The sequence below is a fragment of the Monodelphis domestica genome, chromosome 1 (genome assembly GCF_027887165.1).
Source record: "Monodelphis domestica isolate mMonDom1 chromosome 1, mMonDom1.pri, whole genome shotgun sequence".
Classification (NCBI taxonomy): Eukaryota; Metazoa; Chordata; class Mammalia; order Didelphimorphia; family Didelphidae; genus Monodelphis; species Monodelphis domestica.
In genome coordinates this window covers 495,733,947-495,751,667 of record NC_077227.1, presented here as the reverse complement: position 1 = coordinate 495,751,667, position 17,721 = coordinate 495,733,947, and the positions used below count along the sequence as shown (strand labels likewise).

Below are 17,721 nucleotides of genomic sequence, written 5' to 3'. Positions count from 1 at the left end.
TGTTCCAAGATCCCATCTAGCTATGACATCCTATGTTCTAAGGTCTCTTCCAGCTCCAACAGTCTTTTTTTTTACCTTTACCTTCTGTCTTAAAATCAGTACTATGTATTGGTTCTAAGGCAGAAGAGAGGGCTAGGCAATGGGGGTTAAGTGAAACTTGCCCAGATCACATAGCAGGAAGTGTCTGAGGCCAGATTTGAAACCAGGTCCTTTTGACTGCAGGCCTGGCTCACTGCCCCTCCAGAGGTGATTTCTAACAATAATTCTAAGAGGCCATAAAAAAAAAAAACACCACCAATATTTAGGCATGAAGGAAAATGTTTTCTTTCCATTTGCTGACTCTTAGAAAAAAAAATGTTTTTTCTGGTCAGATTCAGTTTCCCCAAAATCACACAACTGAGTGGTGCCTGCCGTGATTTCAAGTGTTCCTCTATGGTATGTCCTTTCCACTTGAGTGGTAATGGAGAATTCAAAGCATTCACAAAAAGGAACCTGGACCCAATCCAGGAGGGAGAAACAGTAAATTAAAGTTACATTTGTTCACAGTATTCCCCATGAGCCCAGGGCTATATTTAGAGCTTTTATTGTTTTTCACCATTCTCTCAACTCCCCCCCCCCTCCTCCCATGATATAGGGGGAAGCATAGTAGAGTGCGATTTGGAAGACCTGGATTCTAGTCCCAGCTCAGATATTAACTTATTGTTAAACTTTTGGAAAGCCAATCTTTTTCTCTGTATCTCAGTTTCCTAACCTATAAAAATAAGTATAAACTGAACCGACAAGCTCTTGGGAATCCCTTTCACCTCTAAGATTCTATAAATTTAGGCCAACAGTTCAACTTATAAGCATCATTTGCATACAGTGGACTAGGAACCAACCAGAATGTTAGAATTTCTTATGTAACTAGCCCTATTCATTTCCCAATGGCTGTTGATTTCAGGCCATATCTCCGGATATGAACAGCTGTAGAGAGATCATAGTCCAGGGTGTAACATTTGAGACTCCAAACCAAACCTCACAGAATTCCAGTGCAAAGTACTGTAGAAAGATATCCCCAATCAAATAGATTTCTGCTGGGATTTTCCAGGAGATGGAATAGGCACCTTTTTTAAAAGGGGCAGGATGAAGGTCAATGTAAGTACCCAAACTTATTTCCTCTGATATATTTTCTAGAACATTTTAGATTGCCTGCAATAGTAAATGTATATAATTGTATGGTTTAACTTTTTTTTAATTTAAGGAAGAGTGTAATGATAGTTTCCAAATGACCAACCCATCAGTCAATATCAACTACAGTTAATCTATGTGTCAGGTAAAACTGAGTTGGCATATTGTTCAAATGTTTGGTTTGATTTAATCAAGTTTCAAAAATACAAATATTATTAGGGCTTGGAATAGCTCTCTATGGTACCATAAGATGGTTTCAGAGACCACTTCTGACATTTTCTATCTATGTGGTCAAATGGAAAGTCACAGCCTCACTGAGCCTCAGGTTCCTCATTTATAAAAAATCTACCTCACAAAGATATTGTGAGGAACAAATGGCGTTATGCATTTAAAGTGAGCTGCAAATTTTAAAATGCTAAATAAATATAAATATTATTTAACATATACATTCAACTATACTTTTTATAACTTTTAAAGTTTTGCTTTCCAAGAAAGAAACTGAGGCACAAACAGAATGATAATTTTTTCTAAGCTATTAACATTATTTTTATTATATTATACATATATAATATATAATATTATTATTAACATTATTAGGCTCAGAAAAAAAGATATCACAGTTCTACTTCTCTGGCTTTTATTTTAACTACTTGGCTTTTGAATAACCATAAAAGTACAATTAAGCTGATTGAATACTGAAGGATGGATACAAGAAGTAACTACTTAGCTGTCACCTCATTTTTTAAAAGTAGCAAAACATTCCAAATATTTCAGTGAATGAAAGGCAGATTACTGAAGTAATCCTGAGTGGTCAGCACTGTTCTGTGAATACCACAGCCTCTCACAGTTTTTTTTATAAATTTGCTAGGACAAGGAAAATGAAAATAATTGTAGATGTTACATATTTCTTCCAGCTTCATGAGTCAGAAAAAAAAATCAAAGTTAGCACATTTTTTAAGAAAAATCATTGTAATGATATACTACATCTTAACCATTTTTAAGTCACAGTCAGTTCCTCATTTTATTGAATTTTACTTTTAAATGTAGGTATTAAGATGGACAGATATATTTAGATCCTTACTGGTCTGAGACAATTCAGATCCTAAGATAATTCAAGAAAAGAGTACATTTTTTTTTCTTAAAAAAATATTCCAAGGGTAAAAAATAGGAGAGAGGGAACAGAGGGGAGAAAGAGAAAGAGATAGACAAAGGCAAAGTTAGACACCAAAACACAGAGACAGAGATGAGAAACAGAGAGAGAATGAGAGAGATGGGGAATAAGAATATAAACATCAGTCATTGGACATTAGAAACTCAAAAATTATTGTTTAATCCCTCATTTTACTGATCACTTGCCTGAGGATTTCTCAGTGAGCTAGCTAGTAGCAGTCAGGACCCAAGGTTTACTGACTATCAGTGCACCTTGAGGGAGAGGGAGAAAGAAAGGGGGAAAAGTCAGGAGGCCAAGATAGAGAAGAAAGAATAAGGAAAGGTAGACAGATGAGTAAAGAGGGAGAGAGGGAAGTGGCATAAAGTGTTGAAAAGAGGAAAGGAAAAGAGATGGAAGAAAAATGAAAGAAAGTGAATGAGAAAGAAGGAAGAGGAAAAGAGATATACATGGTCTGGCAGGGTTCCATTTAAGTTGTGTGGTCCCAAATGTTTTTGAGATGGAACCAGGAAATGGCTGGGTTTCCCTCTTTTAATATTTTTTTTTTTATCGTGCTTAAGATACTTGGGACTGCCTGATGCCTGGTTCATGTTTTCAGTGTCTGAACCTCTAAGGAGTCCCATCTCTGTCCCTGGTTGTGGTGTACAAATCAAAATGCATTCTGCACAAGGAACAAGTCTAGACATAATCTTGCATGAAGAGTAGAACACAACTCCACCAACTATTGCTTCTGAAACTATACTAAATGGATACTTAGGAGAGCTCTCGTATCTGGGGTAATGTTATGAATTTCCTCCATGAACACAAGAGTCTGAATTGTAATTCATTAGGTAATGGTTGAACCCACTCCCTTGGGTACTATCCTGGGCTGGGTGCTCTGGGGAATATAAAAGAAACAAGCCTTTGTTCTTTTCCTCAAAGAGTTTATAATTTAGTTGGGAAGTCAAGGCTCACTCACAGAAAGTCAGTAAAGAATATACAAGAATGTAGCTACCTAAAGGCTAATGAAAAATCTAGATAGGCACTTTTCAGGATCTTGTAGTCAAACACTTCTAAGTTCAAATAACAAGTGGCTCATAGAGAAGGAACCTTAGTCGTCATCCTGTTCTACTTTGAATATGATTTGCCCTTAAATATTAGAACCAAGTTTTAAGCCCAGGTCCTCCACGTAGGCAGTCAATAAGCATTTATTAAGTATGGGGCTACAAAGAATGGCAAAAGATAGACTCTACACTAGAGAGGCTCCCAATCTACTGGGGTAGACAACATACAATCAAATATGTACAAATAAGAGAAATAGGAAGTAATAAAAGGAAGGCATTAAAATTAAGAGGAATTAAGAAAGGCTCCCTGTAGTGTAGAAGGTGAAATTTTAACTGGGATTTGAAGGAAGTCAGGGGAGTTAGGAGGTTCGCCATCCAGCACTCTTTCCATTGATCCCGCCAAGTTTTATTTCCATAGTTGAAGTTTGCTGAGCAGGCTGTTCTGTATCCTGCGACTCAGGGGGTCATAATCTTTTTGTAAGGTCGGAGTACAAAAATGTGGAATAATTATTAAAAGTAATTTATTTAATTGTTAACTAAATGTATATTGACCTGAATCCTGAAAATGGCATTTAGTGTTGTTGAGTCATTTTTCAGTTGCATTAGACCCTTTGAGATCCTATTTGGGGTTTTCTTGGCAAAGACGTTGGTGCGGTTCGCCATTTCCTTCTCCAGCTCATTTTAAATATGAAGAAACTGAGGCAAACAGGGTTAAGTGAATTACCCAGGGTCATACAGCTAGCAAGTATCTGAGGCCAACTGCAGGCCTAAAACTTTAACCATTTAGCTAACTGAGAATGGCATGATACCACACACATACACACACGCTCACACACAAAATCTTTCCTGCTTGTACACGTTTTGTATGGAACCAAAATGATTTCCTTTTCTTAGAGTCATAAAGCTCAGCATTCTTCATAGCATAATAATTCCTGGACCTTTGCAAAATTAATGAATTTCCTAACTTGGTTAAGGTGCAACTCAAATAATCTAGAAATTGGGATTATTGTGACTATAGGATTGTTGAGAGGAAAGGGCTTTGTAAACCATGCAATACCCTATACATGTGAATTATGATTATTTGTTGTCACTTTGAATAAATAGTAGGATAACATTAAAGATAACCTATTATGTTTTTTTTCACATTTTCATTTTTCAACTTTACAAACACTTTTTTTTATTATAAACCTTTACCTTCCATCACTAGTATGTATTGGTTCTAAGGCAGAAGAACTGTGAGGGCTAGGTAATGGAAGGTAAGTGATTTGCCATAGTTCACATAGCTAGGAAGTATCTGAGGCCATTTTTGAACCCAAGACCTCCCATCTCTGGGCTTTGCTCTCTAGCCACCTAGCTGATGCCTCAGCAAACCTAGTGTTATGATGCTCGATCATATCTATTGTTATAAGATTAATAAGAGATTTTTGAAAAGCCTGAAGCTGTAGCAATCTATAAGGAGCTCATAGTGCAGCTGAAAGAACACTGAATTTAAAGTTAGACAAATCTGCTTTAAATCCAGATCCTGCCTCTTAACTATCTTGTATGACCTTGGACAATTAATTCAATCCCTCTCCCTGGACCCCAGTTTCTTTTGACTGTAAAATCAAGGAATTAGACTAGATGATTGAAGGTCTCTTCTAGCTCCAAATCTCTTAGACAATGAACCTATGATACTGAATCAGACCAGATAGGGCAAGAATTACCTGTCTGTAAGGAATATAAAACTGTAAAGCAGATTACTGAGAGACCAGAAAGAATCTGGTTTGGGAAGGCAAACGGAGACTGTTGAGAGGGAGCAGAAAAACACTAGACTGGAAGTTATAGGAGAAGAGTTCAAGTCTTGTTTTTACCACTAATAGCTAATAGTACCAATAGTACTAATAGTATCAATAATACAACTAATAATTGAAAGTCCCTTCCTGGAGGAACTAGGTAGCAGTGGACAGAGATCCAGGACTAGAGATAGGGAGGACCAGTGTTCTATAAGGATTGAAATTCTTGAGAGTCATTATTTCTTAATTTTAAGTCAATTTTAATAGATCACTTAAGACAGTCTAAACTGACCAGTTCACAATCTGAATGGCCCCCCAAAAAACCATCAGGGAAAGAGAGTGGGGCCTAAGATAGCATAGCAAGAGACAGACCTGAGTAAAAAAGGAGAGCAAGAGCCTCACAGGAATACCAATATATACCCCTTGTGATTTCATTACTCAGTCCATCCCCTGGACATCCCAAACACCTCTGATTTGTAAATAACCACTGAGAAGATAGACTTAAGAGGCCCCAGTTCCTCCTTCATTACTTCATCACAGGAAGAGATGGATCTTAAGGATGCCAAAAAGATCCTTTCTCCCCACTCTAAGTGGTCCAACCACCATACTTTCCCATGTATAGCTGCCAAGTACTCTCTTAATCCGGTTTCACCAAAATTACTTTGTCTTGTCCTTAATCCTGTCATCCTTAAACAAAAGTCTAAAAAGAAGGGAGAACTTGATTCAGTTGCACAGCCTTGGGGCAAATTACTTTGTTTTAGAAGCTGGCTGGCCTTCAAAACCAAGACAGACTTCACATAAAGATTGTTACAATTCAGTAGCAATTTTCCACAGTTCAAATCTGATAGATATCAGGTACTTCTTGGTTGTGTGTTCCTAAGCAAGTCACTTAACCCCAATTGTTTAGTCCCTTGGTGGTGAACTTGTGGCACCATGCCACAGACAGTACTCAGAGTGCTCTCTGTGGGCACGACCACCATCACTGCCAGAGGGACTTGGGGCAGAGCTGTCCCCCTCCCCCTCACCATGTGTCAGAGTATATTCCTCACAGCCAATGGGAGCACTTCCTCCCTCCCCTGTCTGGGGTAATGGGGGTAGAGGAGGAACATAGCACTAGGTCTCTAAAAGTTTCACTATGACCCTTATTGCTCTTCTGCCTTGGAACTGATACTTAGAATCAATTTTAAGATGGAAGGTAAGAGATTTTTTTTTAAGTCTCTTTCTCTTTGAGTCCTTCTACATTTGTCTATTTCAGTGCTAATTTTTTTTATCCTATATTATGTTGTGTAATTAATAGACATCTCAGTCATTCCTTCATATTTTGTGATTCTGTTTTTTTTTTTAGCTCTTCTGTAATCTCCCTCTTGAGCTCATAAAATATTCCACAGAAAGTTGCTCATCAAAATTTCCCAGAGAAGTGATAGTTCCTCTGGATTTTCCTCCTTCTTATTCTCTTCCTTTTTTAGGGCATGTGGGAAGGGATAGTGGAAATGGTGAGACGATTAAAAAAATACTTTGGAAACTTTGATTTTCTTCATATATTATTATTTGGGAAAGTAGTAAAAAGTGAACACTGAAAGTCAGCTAATGCAAACAATTCAATTCTTGCCTTGATCTTTCCTGGCCTCTCTTCATATTTACATAATGTATGTTATTCCCAAGGACATTGAAGGGAAGGCGTATTATTTTAATATAATGATCAAAGGGCTCTACATAGCTTCTTCCCCCATCAGTATTTCTGGTGCCATGGATCTGTTTCCGGTTCTCTGATAAGAATGAGACAAGTGAATTTTTCATTAATCGGGAAGGAGAATTTTTTGAAGAGTTTCTATGGACTCTGCCCACACAAACATAAGCCATTTTTAACTTATATAAAAGGAATTGCAACCTTAAATGTTAGTAGTGCATATGGGTCACCATTTACTGTGTTTTTGCTTTTAAAATGTGATCAGAATAAAATAACCAAATATTCTTATGTCACTTAAAGGAAATAAGGGGGGAAATCACCTTCTCTTTAAAGTTGTGGCATGTTCTTAGGACTGATAGAACTTTTGAAAAGTTAAAATGCTGAACATTCATGTCAGAAATACTTCTCTACTGAAAAATGAGCTGTGAGTTTACTAGTGTGGGAAATCTCTCCACTGAGGCAGATCAGAGACCCTTCTTGTCCACACTCATGTGGGAAAAAAGGGCTTTGATTAGAACCATGCCATTCTTTTTCATATTAGAACCAAGTGGTTGAAAGAAACTTTAAAAATCATCAAGCCTAGGGGTTCTAACCCTTTTTTGGGGTGGACTGTCCCCCATTTGTAGAATGCACTTCTTCCTCATCTCCATCTCTTGGCTTTCCTGGATCTTTTCAAGTCCCAGCTAAATCTTACCTTCTATCAGGAGTCTTTCTCAGTCTCCCATCCCCCTATCCTAGAATCATCAAGAAGCTCATGAGTGATCTATGGGTAAGGATTTACCATGGCAAGGAATATTGAGTTATGAGCAAAAAAATTTTGATTTATACAAACAAAGAAGAAAAATAAAAAAGAAGACAATAAATAGGTAAATAGATTTTTTTAAAAGAGCAAAAGAAGAAAAGAAAACAGGATAGAAGAAAATAGAGGTTCAAAGTGCTGGTGAATGATTGAATATTACCCATCCTTTAATTCCTCCCTCCTCCCTAAAGGCTTCCATTACCACTTTAGCTCAAACCAGTTTTTCCTCCTCTGAATTCCTATAGCACATCTTTTCTATAGTCTTCTTTTTGGCACTTTTTGCTGGCCTAACAGCCAGGCTTTAGTACTAAAGATGAAGCAAGGGACATCAGAGACCCCATGAGTTTCCACCAGTCTGCTCACTTGCTAGAGTTAAAATCAAGGGGACTAAGGGCTCAGCTTCTCACATCTTCATTTTTCACTTGAAGGCCTTCTTTTTCCATAGTTGCAATGGACTTAGGTCCGTCCAAGTAAGTAGAGGAAAACTGGATTTGTAAGTTGCAAAACTAAAGCACTTCCACTCCTATAGAGTCATTGTGGGTAACCACAATCACTAAGGAAATAGAAGAAAAAAAAAGGTGCTTACCATTCTATTAATAGTGGAGTAAAGGAGAAGCCTGAGGTCACAGCTCAAAACAAAAATGAAGTGACAGAAAATAGCTTTCTAATGTTCTGTTAAGGGCCTAAAACATTTGTGCTGGTTCTTTATTCCACTAGAGGAGGCAGAGGGTCTATAGGGTTCTTTTCCCTTTTTTCTCCTTCTTATTTCTGGTCATCCACAGACTACTGGCACCACAGAGCAGGCACCCATACAGCACCAGCAACAGCAGCCTGCCCATTCCTCAGCTCCATCCTTTCATCTGCAGATAAGGACTGAGTCACTTCCTTTCTGTGGGCCTCAGTTTTCTCCCTAGATAAAGGGACAACTGAATGCTTCAAGTTCTAAATTTCAATAATTCTCTGTGGTTCTGATACAAGGGAACTTTTCCTTTTATGTCTTTTAATACTTGCCTTACTACTCCTTAATGTGCATCATGTAGAGCCAAGATGGCCAGAAAAAGTCAAGCAGGATCGAAAAAATGGGATGTTCTGGGTAATCCAGAGATACTTTTTACAGGGTATCCTAAAAGTCTTAGCGCAGCTTAAGAGGGAAATCAGAGGAGAGAAGGGAAGAGAAAAGAGGTTCATTGTTATCCAACCTTTAAGGCCTAGTTCCTCCCTGAAAACATGCATTGACAATTTAACTCAAACAAATATCCCTCCCCTGAATTGCTAAAGCACAATTGTCTGTACCCTTCTCTTGAGTGCTTATCATATCTCAAGAGTTTTGGGATAACCTGTATTCTCTTGCTGGTTTACCATATCCCAAAGAATTAAAATACACTAAATGAATTCTAAGACTTCAAAATATATTTGCAATTTCTAGCAATTATCCTACTTATAGCTTAATCAATTAATTCACTTAGCAATAGTTGATGAGCACAATGATGTGTAAGGCAGATGCTTTATAATAAAATCTGTAAGAGATAGCAGCGGTATAGATAGAGCTGGATTTAGAGTCAGGAGATCTGGATTCCAATTCTGAAGTTGACACTGTGTGGCTATAAGGAAAGGTACAATGTCTCTGATACTCATTTTAATTACCTATAAGCATCCATCCTAATACTTGCAGCACTGTTCCTTAGGGTTGTTATAAGAAAAGCACTTTGTAAGCCTTAAGGTCCCACATAGAATGTGAGCTATTATAGTGGAGATATGGAATGTATACAAGTAACTAAACATGTCATTATGTGATAGTCATATGAATGACACAAACCAGGTATTTGGACTTGAAATCAGGAAGACTTCATTGAAATTCCGCTTTGGCCACTTATTAGCTGTGTATCCCAGGCTTGTCACTAAACATTGGTCCTGATTTACCCATTTAAAAAATAAAGGGTAGAGGGTAATAATAATAGCTCTTAAGTCCTAAAATCGTGGGGAGGATCAAATGAGACATATTTGTAGAGTGTTTTGCAAACCTTAAAAGATATTTATCATTGTTGTTGTTGTTACACAAATTCAGAGAAGACACATAATTCTGACTAGAGTGATCATAGAAGGCTTCATGGTGGAAGTGGCATTTGAACTGAACCTTGAACTGATGGATAGGTTTTCAAGTCAGAGAAATGAAGGGAGACCATTCCAGACTGAGGGAACAGGATGAGCAAAGACACAGAGGTGGGAAAGAACAGTCAAAGGATGAAGAGAAGTTGAATTTGGCTAGAATGAAAGTAAGTAGTAGAACCTGGAAAAGGTGGTTGGGGCTTAAAAGGTCATGAAAGTATAGCTAAGGAATTTGCATTTTATTCTGTACTCAATAAGAGCCTTTTAAGGTTTTTGAACAGAGAAATACCATGGTCAAAGCAATGCATAGTGTAGGGGAAGGAGGGTTCTCCCCCAGTCAGATGATAAAGTCATCACAGATGATGAGGTATGAATGTGATTTTAAGGTATGATCCTTTTATCAAAATGCTAACTTCTTACCCTGACAAAATTGTTTATGGCCCAGAAGGTTTAAAATAGCTGAACCCTGGACACAGCTGGTAGCGAGGCAGTTTTGAATCATTGGCAGAGCACTATTTCTCTCTTATCCATAGGCTCTCTTCTCTGCAGCCAGAGTCATACTCTCTTCTCTAGTGACAGTTTTCCTGTATCCAAATGTTGTTGCTGCTTCCACATTGGATTTGAACTATCTAGAACCAAGACTTTATATGGTGTGCTTCCTTTTGAATGAGCAGCAAAATACTAGGCACCATGGCTGATGGGCATGAAGAAATGAAAGAAATCCTCCTCACTGCCATCCCTTAACACTCCATGAAAGATTCTTAGCTTGAACTGACTCAAAATGCCAGATTGCCAGTCAGAAGCAGGGCACGACTTTTTAAGAGTTCTAGAAGCTCCACCAATTTTTAACTAGGCCATTGTCATTTCACCACCAGCACCACCACCACCCTTTCTGATTCAATTAGAAAAAAAGTGCTCATACTTAATAAAGAGTTAACAAGGTATTATTAACCCATTTATCACATTAACACCTTATCTGTGATTAAATCCTTTATACAGCTGAGCTGGAAAGGAGGAAACCAAATCTCCCCACACCTATATTAGAAAGATTACTTAGGCAGTGTGGGCAGAATAGAGTGAAGGAGGGAGAAATACTGGAAGACTAATTAGGGAGGCTATTACAATATTTTACATAAGAAGTAATGAGGGCCTGAACTATGGTAGTTAATATGGAAATGAAAAGCATGAGTGCTGATTCAGTATTGTATAATTGCTAACTTTTCTTTTCTGTTATTGAAAGTAATGAGTAGATTTACTTTTGCATGGTCTGAAAAGGAAGGAGTAGAGAATAAGCATTTATTTAGTGCTTCCTAAGTTCCAGGTATTGTACGGTGAATGAAAATTCATAAAGAGGCAAAAGACTGTTCCTAATGGTGACAAAGAATTGGAAACTAAAGGGATGTCCCTCAATTGGGGAAATTGTGGTATATGATGGTGATGGAATGTTATTGTGCTATAAGGAATGATGACGAGGATGATTTGAGAAAGAGCTGGAAAGACCATGAACAGATGCAGAGTGAAATAGGCAGAACCAGGACAACATTGTACACAATAACTACAATATCATGGAATGATCAAATGTGGCAAACTTGGCTATTAAAAGCAACACAATGATTCAGAGCAATTCTGAGGGACTTATGAAAAAAGAATGCTATTCATCTCCAAAGAAAAGACCGTTCCTGCCTTCAAAAGGCTCACAGTCTACTGGAGAGACCAATAAGCAAAACAATATGTATAAAGCAAGCTATATACAGAATAAAATAATTAATACAAGAAAGGCATTAGAGTTAAGAGGAGTTAGGAAAGTCTTTCTACAAGGTGAGACTTTAATTGGGGTTTAAAGTAAGCCAGGGAAGTCAGTAGTTGGACTGGAGGAGGAGAGCATTCCAGATCTGGGAGACAGCCAGAGAAAATGCCTGGAGCTGAGAGACAGAGTGTTTTGTCTATGGAACAGCCAGGATACCAGTGTCATTAGAAGGAAGGATATGTGGGATGATTAAGATGTAAAAAAACTGGAAAGGTAGGAGGGGAATAGGTTATGAAGGGTTTTGAATGACAGACAGCATTTTATATTTGGTCCTAGAGACAACAGGAAAACATGGGAGTTTATCAAGTATTTAATCCTCACAATAACCCTGTGAGATAAACCCTGTTGAAATGATGGCAAACCTTTTAGAGGGGCCAGGGATGTGAGAAATGTCCTCAGGCATGTGTGGAGAGGGGGAGGGGAGCAGCCTGGCCCCAATGGCTTTCTAGGAAAGAACTCTGGCACATTCTGTGCTCCACATAGGTGCCCACAGAGAGAGCTCTAAATGCCCCTTCTGGCGTGTGTACCATAGGTTCACCATCATGGTCCTATCGTGATCTTCAGTTTACAACTGAGGAAACCAAGAAAGACAATGGCTAAGTTAGGGTCAGTGTCTGAGGCTAGGTTTGGACTCAGGTCTTCCCTATTGATCCACTTTATCTATCATCTAGCTGCTTTACCTAGCTCCTTTAATTTTTGATCATTCAAAATGAAGTGTCTAAAGGATAACTTTCATGTGTTTTGTGATTTGGGTACTCTCATGTCCAGACTGCCATGTCTCCTTTGGATTGTTCTCAGCTGAAGATTTCTTCGTAGCCATTTGATTGGAGAACATTCGGCTTTAGGACTACAAAAATTTGAAGCCAGATATCACATGAGCCACTAATCCCCACCTAAATAGCTTCTCTAAGCCACTGTAGACCTGATTAAAAAATAAATTTTCCTGGAGACAGTAGCAGGCCCTAATTGGTCCTTTTAAAACAATGTTTGCAACAATTTACCCATTATTTAACATGGTTTATATCCTTCCATTGTAGAATATACTGATTAGGGCAATACTGATTAATCAGCTGATGATAGGTGCTGGTCAATCAAGTTAGGGCATTAGGGAATGGTAAATACATGGATTGTATTTCCCTATTGGACAAGTTGAATATTTGAATGTTACAATCACCATGATAATACAATTTATGGGATAAACTTTGAGACCCAACTAGTTTTCTGACTGAATATAAGGATTTTATTTTGTCTCACTACTACAATATTAGCTGTCTGTCCTCAATATTATGAAAATTGCAGAATAATATCGATGCTTAATAAACTATATTCTGTTAAATATTATTAATAATTAATACAGTTTAATTAACTAAATAAATGCTAATAATAGGTAACATTTATATAGTACTTACTATATGGGCCAGGCACTGTTTTAAACTCTGTACAATAGTTATCTCATTTGCTCCTCACAACAATTCTGTGAGTGAGGTAAATGCTGTCATGAACTCCATTTTATAACTGAGGAAACAAAAGCAGACAATGGTTAAGTGCCTTGCCCAGGGTCACACAAGCAAGTGTCAGTGTCTTTGGCTAGATTTGAACTCAGGTCTTCCTGACTGCAGTCCTGGCACTCTGTCCACCATCATGCCACATATAAGAGTCATGGCCCCACCCTCAAAGAGTTTACAGTTTTACTAAGGAAATGAATTAATACATACACAAGCATAGAAACTAGAAGTGGGGCAAGAATTGATTTTTTTTTTAAATCCAGGAAATACTTCATTATCTCTAAAATCTGGGGTTTCTACCAGTTATTTGTGGTTGGATATATGCTACTTGTTGACTCTTCCCTTTTTTTTGTTTGTAATATGATCCAAAGCCATAATTAGGGCAAGGTGACTGGAGCTTTCCCTAAGGCAACAACATTTAGAGACCTCAAATAGTTTTGCATTTTTTGCAAAACAACTGAACTTAATGCCTAATTAGCAAGAATATTGAATTAAAATAGGAAGCTACTAGATGACCTGTTTTCCTTCCTCTCATTCTGCACCAGCTCACTTCTTCCTTCAGCTGTCCCTCGCCCCCACTTCCGGTCCTACTTTTACTTAAAAAGCAGCCAGCATCTTTTCTCCTTGCTCCCTTCCTCACATCTCAACTGATTTTGTCTTTAAAAGTTTATTTGAAGATGGATTTCATACTATTTACTCAAGGCATCAAAACTTCAACCTATGGCTCTGAAGGAAGATACTTTTATAAACCAAGTCAAATGGAATCAATGCCAACTTCTTGGCTGGCCAGTGAGGAGACTTTCCAAGGTTTCTGGATGAGGGGTTAGAGCCAAGTGAGGTGTGAATTTCCAGGCATAACCCAGGCTTTCAAACCACTGGATGTTCCTAGTATCACATCTGAGTGAAGGTGCTATATAAGTAGTAGGAAATCTGAAATTAAGCAGTTCATATGCCACTACTCTCCTCCCCCTTTTTAATAACACAAAATTGTAAACAAATTAAAAAAAAAACAATTGAGGGTCATTCAGGTGGATGGCTCAATGGATAGAAAGCCTGGAGATGGGAGGCTCTGGGTTCAAATTTGACTTCAGATACTTCCGGTGTGATCCTGGGCAAGTCACTTAACTCCCATTGCCTAGCCCTTCTGATTTTTAAGGAAGCAGGCCATCTAGTATCTTCCTTACTGCTACTTTGCCTTGGAACCAATACATAATATTGATTCTAAAACTGAAGACAAGGATTTAAAAAAATTGGAGAGGAAGTAATGGAATCTTGTCCTGATTATCATTATATTCTAGGAAGTACCTTGCCAGGAGACAGATGATGGAATCCCCACATTAAGAATAGAACTCTCTACCAACTGGTCCTTCTGAACCTTTATAGTATGATGGCAACTACTGTCCCCAAGTCCTAAATATCACAGCCCTAGTACAATTTCTTTTTTTTTGACAGTTGTAATATATTTAGTCCTCTCATGTATATTTAACATGATTCTTTGTGTAACTCCTGAAGTGGTGAGTAAATAACCACTGAATTCTTTATAGCATTTCCTTCAAATATCATACTTATCAGTTATGTAGTACTAATATTTTCCCTATTTCATAGATGAGGCTAGGGAAGATCAGAGCAATTAAATGACTTGTTTAAGGTCATCACAGCTGCTGGTGCTTGAATCCAAGTCTTCTAACTCAATATTCTTTTTTCTATACTGTGCTTTCCTCAAAGCAGACATGTAATAAATAAGGAATTTATGAATAAATATTTTCATATATTTTAATGAATCTGTAGTTTATTAATAAATATATTTCCAAATACTTTCATTAGTTTTGGTTGTTTGATGGGTTTGATTATCTGTATCAGAAATCCACCCTACAGTGGACTCTTATTTCTGATGAGATTTTTATGTAATACTGAGAGAAAGTGAAGTCCTATGTGTTCTTCATTCAAAGCTAAGGACTATGTTAATGAAACATACTAATCCTCGAGGAGGAAACTGCTGCAGTCTTTCCTGACAGCTGTGGGTTGTGAATGGGGTCGAAGAACATAGAGCCCATTGTTCTGTGGCCATCATGAGGAGCCTGTCTTGCCATCCCTAACAGGCCACTTCTATCATCAGTCTTGCTGTTCATTTCTCCTGATACACTTCAGACCAGCTGTTGCTTTGCAGCAATTGCCCTGGATAAAGGCACAAGGAGTCACATTTCTAGGGCAAGTGTTATCTTTTTGCAGCTCTTTTGTGGGCTGGAGCCTTTCCCTCAGCTCACTTTGAAATGCCTTTCATGGAAAATCCAGCAGATGGTTTGGGTTGGTGGTTTTCTCTTCTTCTCCCAGGATGTGTTGTACAGTACAGATGTTAAAGGCATGTTCCCTTTTCAGTTTTCTATCCTATTCCCTGAATTGGCCTAAATAAGCACCCTATTAGATCACAACTAGCTCTCCGTTATTCCTGAGATGGTGACCCTCTTTGTGGTCCTTGCTGCCCACCTTTGAGCAACTCAGTGCTCAGAGGCCCCTCCTCAGAGAATAATAAAGAACTGGGAGAAGATCAAAAATCCATACCATTTGCTAATGTAATGGTCACCACTCTCATTTAAGGAGGGAGAGGGAGATAAGAGATTGAAGCAAATATCTGAACTGAAAGCCCTGGATTCCTGAAGGATCTTCAAATCCAGTCATCTAGCTTGCATTTTATTTCAGTTAGCCCTGCTTTTTTCTGCCTCCCACTACCAAATATAATCGAGATGTGTGCACTTCTCTAACTTAGTTGCCTCATTCACATTTGAACTTGAAGGAATATGGAATAATGGTGTAAAACTGCAACTTCAGGGTAATTTACTTCCTTCATCTTCTAACTCCCCTCTGTGCTTCCCCTATTTCATGTGCCCAATAATGAGAACTACTTCTGGTGGATTCCCTGCTTTGTTGGACTACTTAAACCTATTCTCTGAACAGTTTCCCCCCTCTTTAAGCAACTGGTAGCATAATGGTTAGAGCATTGGGCCTGGAGTCAAGAAGAACTGAGTCCAAAACTGAGCTCAGAAACTTACTGTGTGGCCCTGGGCAAGTCACTTAACCTCTGGTTGACTCAATTTCCTCAACTGTAAAACAGGGATCATAATATCACTTCCTTTAAAGCTGTGCTTAGCACAGTGCCTGGCACATAGCAGATACTATATAAATGCTTATTCTCTCTCTTATCTCTCCCCTCTGCACTCTCTTCACAAATTCTGTCCAGCCTATTCCTCATGCATTTTTGCAGCACCTCCTCCCATCTCCCTGCTAACCTCTACCCCTAGTCCAAACTTAACTATTCTGTAACCTTAGGGAATAGAGAGGCCTGCTCTCTGTGTTCCAAGCCAATCTGTTAAGCAAAGCTGTGCTAAAATATTAATAGATAATAATAGTTTAATGAGTTATCCTTGCTTACTTATATGTAAACATTTATACTGGGGTTTTTAATCTCTTGAGTGAACACTGGTGGTTCTAATCACAGATTGTTCCCTTTTTTGCCTATTCATGGGCTCTGTGTAGTAAATTAATAGCTAAATAAAGATAGTTTCCCACAGACTTGTGGGTTTTTTTTTTCACCCCAAGTCATGATCTGATGGAAAGAGCAAAGGTCACAGATCTTTGTTCGGCTCCTCTCTGTTACATACTATGTGTATGACCTTTCAGCAAATCATTTAACCTCTGGGCCTCTGTGTCCTTATATGGGACTGAAAGGCCTCCAGGGTCCCTTTCAGCATGAGATCCATGATTTTTTTACCACTGTGAAGCTATTCATAGTTGCTTTCTATTTTTGTTTACCCCTGTGCTAATGAATTTCCAACTAGATGAAGATAGTCCCTCTATTCCAGATTTGTAGCTTTTATGTTTAAGTTACCAATTGGATAACAGAATGGATATTGCCTCTGAAGTCAGAAAACTAGAGTTCAAATCCTGCCTTTGTCACTTATTACCTGTGTGATCTTTGGGGAATCAACCTCTCTGGGATTCAGTTTTCTCACTATATTGACTATGCAGGCAGTTAGGTGGTACAATGGATAGAGCACGAGGCCTGGAGTCAGGAAGATCTGAGTTCAGATCTGCCTTCAAACACTTAGTATCTGTGTGACAATGGGTAAATCATTTAACTTCTGTTTTTCTCAGTTTCCTCAGCTACTAAATGGGGATTATAAAACACCTGCCTCCCAGGGTTGTTGTCAGGATCAAAATAGAAAATTATAAAGTGCTTAATATAGTGCCTATCACATAGCAGGTACATATGGATGTTAGCTATTAATTATTATTATTATTATTATACCTGTAATCCTCAGATCCTATATTATAGCTGGAAGGAAAGTCTGAGTGCTTCTAACAACTTGATTACATATTCTGTAAACCTCTGTGGAAACCAAGGCTTACATTATACATACAGTAAACCACAGGATTTCAGATACTTTTTTTTTTGGTGAGTATAGGAAGTAGAGGGTGGATGGAAACACGTCTTCATCAGTAAAGAGGATGTAGTGCCAATCATTTTCACCATTATCAAGTTTCATTCTAAGAAATCAGCACAGTAGTAATTAAACTCAATTTAGTATGCCTTTATTAAGCATCTACTATGGTATGGCCTTGTGCTAGGCAGTGGTGATACAAAGACAAAAGGGAAAAATAGGAATGAGAAA

At 38.1% G+C, this 17,721-nt stretch overlaps 1 protein-coding gene across 3 annotated transcripts in view; it reads left to right on the top strand.

The window, feature by feature from the left end:
• Nucleotides 1–965: 965 nt before the first annotated feature.
• The window catches only part of CASS4 (Cas scaffold protein family member 4), a 41,410-nt gene continuing 24,654 nt past the window's right edge, over nucleotides 966–17,721 (top strand). For 2 of the 3 annotated variants that reach the window (XM_016423423.2, XM_016423419.2), the window contains exon 1: nucleotides 967–1,134. In XM_016423423.2, the coding sequence (XP_016278909.2) occupies nucleotides 1,123–1,134 (12 nt within the window). In that variant the 5' untranslated portion in view covers nucleotides 967–1,122. Of the gene's footprint in view, nucleotides 1,135–17,721 lie in introns of all 3 variants that reach the window. The other variant, XM_056812927.1, reaches the window with a different exon arrangement.